At 32.7% G+C, this 7,726-nt stretch overlaps 1 protein-coding gene across 1 annotated transcript; it reads right to left on the bottom strand.

Annotated features, from left to right (window-relative positions):
* Positions 1-1,498: 1,498 nt before the first annotated feature.
* Positions 1,499-5,801, bottom strand: LOC109863148 (RCC1 and BTB domain-containing protein 2-like). The gene is made up of 7 exons (XM_020443344.1): positions 5,401-5,801; positions 4,847-4,956; positions 4,570-4,772; positions 2,929-3,108; positions 2,512-2,842; positions 1,990-2,102; positions 1,499-1,913 (listed from the first exon to the last, which is right to left on the bottom strand). Exons 1-7 carry the CDS (start codon positions 5,511-5,513, stop codon positions 1,533-1,535), a joined length of 1,431 nt encoding a protein of 476 aa, XP_020298933.1. The 5' UTR covers positions 5,514-5,801; the 3' UTR covers positions 1,499-1,532.
* Between the last annotated feature and the right edge of the window lie 1,925 nt (positions 5,802-7,726).

The raw sequence follows: 7,726 nt of genomic DNA, 5'->3' as shown, positions 1-7,726 counted from the left end.
CTATAATGAGACACATTTTAAATACGCGATTAGAGTACTAAAATATTTGTATTTGACAAGAAATTTAAAACTAAAGTACAGTAAGAATCTCAATGCAGAAGTTCTGGATTGTTTTGTTGATGCGGACTGGGCTGGAGATGTCGTAGATAGAAAGTCCACAACGGGATTTATCATCCGAATGTTTGGAAATGTTATATTTTGGAAATCAAGAAAACAAAATACAGTAACAAAATCCTCAACTTCAGCAGAGTACGTAGCGTTGTCAGAAGCGGTGTCTGAAATAAATGTAATCCGAGGAATACTCAGGTCGTTTAATATGAGTTTAAGAGTACCGACTAAAATTTATGAGGATAATTCAGGGGCTTTAATCATAGCAAAGAATGGCAACTTCACTAAAAATTCGAAACATATTGAGGTACAATATCATTATGTTAATGAAAGTTATTTAAATAAGACTATCGATATTGTAAAGATAGAGACAGAAAAAAATATAGCGGACATTTTAACCAAAGCGTTAGATAGACAAAAGCTTACTAAGTTCAGGGAAATGCTACAAATTGTAGAGTAACTGGTAGGAAAGTTAACTGTAAGAATACAAATGTAAGGAGGCGTGTTAAGTATGTACACTTGTATTCTGTATTGTACTGACGCGAAGCGGGACACGTAAGAACTAATAGAGTAAGAACGTTAGCGTGTGCGCAGCCGCACTAATGAGGACCGCAGAACACCACGAGAAGAAACAAAGGAAATAAAGGCGACGCTCCTCCTGTAACGCCTACCGTCACGTCACACAATGTATTATCAATTATTATAAGCACAATTATATAAAAGATATAAAGTAAAACTACTTCTCAGTTATTTTTCACACTTACATCAGTATTAGAAAACAAATTAATACTTTGTATAAAAGTAATGCTTTAAAACAAAAACTTGTATGTTTAATTAAATAAAATAGTATTGAGTACTTATTATGTCAGACTTACGCGCGCGCATGTGTCTGATAAACACAGTTTAGTTCACTATTTGAGGTGCAGCCGCGTCAAGTTTTTTTGCATTAAATATTTCTTATTTTTTTATTCTTTTATATAATAACGAACAAAAGTTTATTTGGTGCTACCTTTTGATATCACTTCTTTTGTAAAACAGGTTTTTTTAAAGAGAGAATTTTTTGTAGTATATAATATATTGTTTTTCAAGTAAACAAAACAAAAGTTTACTTGATGTTACTTTTTGATATCACTTCTTTTGTAGAGCAGGTTTTGTTTTAGAAATAAGAGTTTTAATTTAAGTATTAAATACAATATAATGCGTGTGTACTTGGCGCCTTTTTTACCTTTTTTTGAAAATATTTATTCCGCTACAAACATCCAGCGTAAGGCTCCTATGACCGTTTAAATTTCGCGTATATTTAAAGATATTTAGATTTAAAGTGCGTGAAAATATATATATAAACACACCACTTTTAAAGTAATAAAATATGTAATATGTATACCAAGCTCACAATTTTTTTCTAGTTTCAACATTATAATCTTTCAGTGTGTTTTACAATACATATCGATAGTCTTGGCGACTGCTAGACTATACAAATATAAGACAAAGAATGAAATACGTACATAATCATCAAACATAGTTTCTATGTTTTGAAAGATCTCCGACATTTTATCTGTGTCTTCAAAATTATCTGAGTGCTTCAATGGTGATGCGCAGATAATATACGGCAAGTTACATCCAAAAACTTTGTACATATCAGAAACGTTTATTTCCATCGGAGCATCCAAAACTTGAGAGAGATAAAAACCCCATACATAAACACGTCCTTTATCGTTGAGAGCGACGCTTATGTTTTTGTGTGACAGAGCAGCAATATTTATTATCTTTCCCATTTCAGGCTCATTTAACATTTTACGTAGTGACTATGTGAACAGTTTTAAAATTTTTTTTTCTTGTCTCCAAACAAATGCAATAAATAATCTATATGCCATGTAATACCTTAGCTGTAGACTTGTCTTTTCCTAATTGTCCATATTCATTACTACCCCAAACATATAGATGTCCTTCGTCATCGAGTGCCATTACGTGACTCGAACCACATGCTACTTTAACTACATCATTGTGAATTGCTTATATCAATATTTTTTGTATACAGTAAAACCTTGTTTATTCAAACCAATCGAGGTACAAAATAGTTCGGATAACCGAGACCCAACTTTTATTATAACTTTTAAACTATCGGTTCGTATAATAAAGATTGGGCCTCAAGCAGTAATACCAGACTCCTTTCGGTAGCATACGATAGCATGGAGAGAATACGCACATAGCTTCACCGTGTGCCGCACATGTACACGATATGAAGCTGTGTGCGTATCTTCTTCATGCTAGCGCACCAAAAGGCCGGAGTCTGGCTTCATGTCGTTCCGAATAAAAGTGGTTTGGATAAACGAGATCCCACTGTATTATCTTGATTAAAAATATTATTACTTTCATAATTACAGATATGTAAAAACAACCTACTTATTTTGTCATTGGGAAAGATTAGTTTAAATCTTAATGAGGTGTCAACCAAGAACGAAGCGCCATTTACTCCTAGCTGATATTCAGAATTTTTACCCACACCATATACACCTTCCTCTGTCACAGCAATAGTAAACTCGTTGCCACAACAGATATACTTGATCTGTTTAGACGTGTCAGGCCAAACTACCAGTGGTACTTCTACATTTATATAGTCTAAAGTTCCAAAATTTGAATAGTTCTCTGTCTGATAGTTATAGTCTAAAGTTCCAAACTTAGAATAGTTCTCTGTTTGATGTTCATAGTAGCATAACTTTCCCCACATATATACCTAAATTCATCGTTTACTTAAAAACATTTGTTTATTTATAAAATTACTAATTTTAAATTAAGATTATATCTCTGTCATATATTTACTTTTCCACTTTCAGCAAGTCCAACAGCATGATATTCACAGGCTGCAATATCTACAATGCGCTCCTTTCTTAAACTAGTTATAAGACTGGGTACAAGTACAAATTTGGAATATGTTTGTTTATCAAAAGAATTAATTGCAAGACCTAAGATGTTGCAATCATTGTTTCCCCATGAATATACCTTTCAAAAATACAAATTTATAAGTACATATATGACGAAAAACAAACGTTAAGTTTTTAATTAATTCATATTGGTTGTCTTGAAGTTTATATTTGATACTTTTTATAACTTTTGTCTTCACCCTGAAGTTTGGTGATGAGAAGTAAGAAACACTATGTTTCATTTAAAAAAGTCATATAAAACATTTAAAGTAAACTATGGCTTTAAACACGGAAGTCAGAAAAATGAAAGAATCTTATATTTGTATTATTTTTTCTACAATAATCTTAGAAATTTAGAGAAATAGAATCATCAGATAGAGGAAACTGAAATAAACTATATAAACTTTCTTAGCTACTTAAGAAAAATTTAAGAATGTGCAGGATAAAACAAATAAAACAAAACATCTCTTATAATGTAACTACTACTCAGATAGCCAAATGTGAAAACTCAATATAAAGCAAATCATTGTATAGATTAAGTTGCTCGCCAATTGCTGTTGTGTTGTTTTTATTTAATGCAATGAAAATGTTTTTGTCAATTCAGTATCAATATGCTGAGTTTTATTATCAATCAATTGTTGTAGCCAATGTTTATGACATGTGAGTCAGCAATATGTGAGCAATATGTGAACAATAATTGTTATTCATAGGTTGAGAAAAATAATAGAAGTGTATTGCCAATGAGTTGTTGGGAACTTGCTGTTATTATATCTTGTAAACTGTTGCTGGCAAGAACAGCATACCGAAAAGAGGATACACCCTTTTGTTACATTGCTGAAAACATATGAGCAATATTTGTGGCAAGTTGCCAACAACTTGCACTCAGTTGGCTATCTGGGTACTTAAAATAGATCAATCAAAATTAGCAAGTTTTTTGCTCACACTTTTTTTAGTAGTAGTTATATAGTAGCATTTATCTAAAAAGTAGTATATGTAAAATTCATCAGAATAAAAGGTTTTAATTTATATGTTATATATTATAAATAAAATATTATAAAATCTTTGTAAAGCTTCCCTCATGTTATTTACTAAAACAAAATATAATCCAAACAATTTCAACATAACAAATAATATCAATAATAAATATCAAAAAGTTATGCTCTGTATACAATTTTGTATAAAACTGTAAAAACAAATAAGAAAAAAATAGCATAGTAGATTTCTATGCTGTTGTGTGAAATAACATTATGGCTAGTCTACAATAAAGGTAGTAAAGCTGTAGGAGTAAACTATTTTTTAATAAAGAAACGACGGGAATAATGGGCAATTCCCATTTTGCACTGCCTAGTGCCTTACTGTTAGCCAATGAAAGATGTGTGTTAAAAAACGCGAAGTAATTACTTGTATAGACAGAAATGAATTAAGAACCTTACTTCTTACTCTATACTGCCTACTCCCATTATAGATGGTTCTTTAGGTTTCCATAATAATGTATGTACATAAAGTTAAAAAATTGTAAAAACATAAGATGTGTGCCTACCTGTCCTTCTTCAGTAAGGGCAAAAACAGCAGGAGTGTTCAAATAAATCAACTTTTTAATTTTCTTTCCACTTAAAATTCCAATTAGTACAGGCTGTAGTGTTACACTCATATGCCCTATTCCTAACTGACCACCGCGATTATTACCTAATCCATACATCATTAGATCTGTTGTCATGAGCAAAATTCCATCCAAAGTTTCACCTATTATAAATGCAAAACTGTAAATAACAATATTCTTAAAAATGACAAAAAAAAAACTAAAAAGTCGAAATTACCACATATCTGAACCATATATAATTTTGAAACAAACTCCTTGGACAGCAAATTAAATAATGGACAGAACTTCAGGATATTAATATTATTACTCTCAAGTTTGTGCACTTGCCTATTAACAATTAAATGTTATCAAGATTAATAGAAGCAATGACATCTGAAGAAAGAATTGTATATAATGATGCTTTTATTACGATTTTATATAGAAAGAATATACATAATTATTACAATAATATTAAAACATCATAGTAAAACTATAAATGCTTTTACATAAAGTTGAACCAATAATGCTTCAATAACATAATAAACATGCAACTTTATGTGTAAAAGCATTTATATCTCTTGTTATACGTATAACGACTTTTTTGACATAAAAAAGAGATAAGACAAAAAAATAAATACAGTGGAACCTCATTTATCCGAACCTCTGTTATCTGAACCGATAGTTCGTATAATAGAAGTTGGGTTTCGGTTATCCAAACTATCTAGTCCTCCGATCAGTTCGATTAAACGAGGTTCCACTGTAATAATAATATCGTTTGTTATCAAGTGTTACATTTTGTCGCCAGTATGTTCTATGCGTTCTGTCGTCGAGGTTTCTTCTGACGATTCTTCTTCCTCTTCTTCTTTGATTATATGGCATTCTTCTGATGATAAATTGCTGAACATGATATAGCCAGAGAATCACAACTTCTTACTTTTATTTCTAACTATGGGTGCTTGGTTTGGTTTGGTGCATATATGGCTCAAAGTAGACCCTTGCGCCGCCGTGTTACGCCGCCGCTGCCGACAAATTATCATCCGCCGATTCCGCCGCCGCCGAAAGAGAAAATTTTCGGCGAATCCGCCGCCGCCGCCGCCGCCGAAAATTAATATGGCGCGCTGAAACAAAGTAAAATGCTACACTGAAACTTCATTTATTTTCCCACTCATGAAACATGAGCACTTCATTTATTTTCCTTTCAGAGGGGATCCCACCACTGCTGCAGAGTAAAGGTGGTTTTCCATTACGATTGCAGTGTGATTGGCTGCTGCAAATCATGCCGTTTGCTCTGCTAAGTGCGAGAAGGGAGAATGAGAGAGAAGTAAGAGTGGGAGATAGAGAAGAAAAACTAAGTGGGAATATAACTGAGAGATTTTATGGGAAGATAACCGAGTGAGAAGATAAGTGAGAGGGAAAATAAATGAAGTTTCAGTGTATATGTGTTTTATATATATTGGTTGAAGTGTATTAAGACCGAAGCACAGACTTTTGCATAACGCATAACGCATAAGACATAAGAAAATCAACCAATCCAGCCTTCCATTTTCATCCTTACTTTTCGTTCTAGAAGGCTTTGATTGGTTGATTTTCTTATGTCTTATGTTTCTCTTCGCCGAAAGGGTCTTCTACAATAAGATATTAGTAATAAATCAGAAGTCAGAAGTAAGAAATTGACTAAACACAATNGATTATTTTTCTGTGNTTTGACTGTGATTGGTCGATTTCTTGCTTCTGACTTCTGATTTATTACTAATATTGTAGAAGGTTCTTTAGTAATAAATCAGAAATCAGAAGCAAGAAATTGACCAATCACAGTCAAATCACAAAAGAATAATCGATTGTGATTGGTCAATTTCTTGCTTTTGACTTCTGATTTATTACTAATATCTCATTGTAGAAGGCCCTTACTACTTTCATTGTAGATTGACTGCCTTTACATGCGGTGTAAATAGCGTAAGTGTAACTTGCGGTAGCCAATTATATCGTCTCAGCGTATTTGCATGATAGCTGAGACAATATAATTGGCTACCGCAAATTACGCTTACGCTATTTACGCCGCATGTAATGGCTAGTCTACAATGGGAGTAGGCAGTATAGAGCAAGAAGTAAGGTTCTTAGTGTTCTTTTATTTTTGTCTATACAAGTAATTATTTTGCGTTTTTTAACACACGTCTTTTATTGGCTAACAGTAAAGCAGTAGGTAGTGCAAAATGGGAATTGCTCATTTCGTAATTCCCGTTGTTTCTTCACCGAAAAATAGTTTACTCTCTACTCCTACAGCCTTACTACCTTTATTGTAGACTACCCATAAAGGCAGCTTAAAAAGCCGTCTACAATGGAGAGTTGTAGGCCGTAACAGTAAGAAATTGACAAATCACAGACAAAGTACAGAAGAATAATCGATTGATTCTACATAAGACGTAGACACAAGTCGCAGTGCGACCGACGGCGAATAGGGAGCAGATCGAATTATTACAGGAGATCCAGGAGTTGCAGAGACGCGCCTTAAGGTCGGACGCCGACAGCAGCGACACGAGCGAGCAACAGGAGANCGGCGAGCGAGAGGCAATGNAGGCGCAGGCGCAACTAGAAGCCATAATGGCGTACATTAGGNAGCATAGTGTGCAGCCAGAGGGAACCTCCGAATGTACCACCATCGATCATTATGATCCATGGTGGGAAAATAAAGAGGACTGAGAGAAAGAAAACAAAGGACAAAAAATAATAAATAAATAAATATGGTGGTGGGATAAAGAAATTTAGGTGATGGACTTTATGGATATTATTAGTANTTTTGTTATAATAAATATTGTTTATTTTTCAATAAATAAAAATATGCGCATAACAAACGTTATTATGAGTATACACGTAACGAGGTTTGTTGGTAGGTAATTAAGAGAGTAGGTCGTTTAAATATGGTCACGAGTGTTATTAACATTATTATTATTATTATTATTATTGTTATTATTATTATTATGAGTGTTAGTGTTATTATTATTATTATTAGTATTGTTACCATCATCATCATTACTATTATTATAATTATGATGATTATTATTATGATTATTATTATTATTATGATTATTCTTGTTATCATGATTATCATTACTATTATGTA

Source organism: Pseudomyrmex gracilis, unplaced genomic scaffold, assembly GCF_002006095.1.
Source record: "Pseudomyrmex gracilis isolate BER0280 unplaced genomic scaffold, ASM200609v1 scaffold_3359, whole genome shotgun sequence".
NCBI lineage: Eukaryota > Metazoa > Arthropoda > Insecta > Hymenoptera > Formicidae > Pseudomyrmex > Pseudomyrmex gracilis.
The sequence above is the reverse complement of the archived record's forward strand: the minus strand, read 5'-3'. Positions and strand labels throughout refer to the sequence as shown.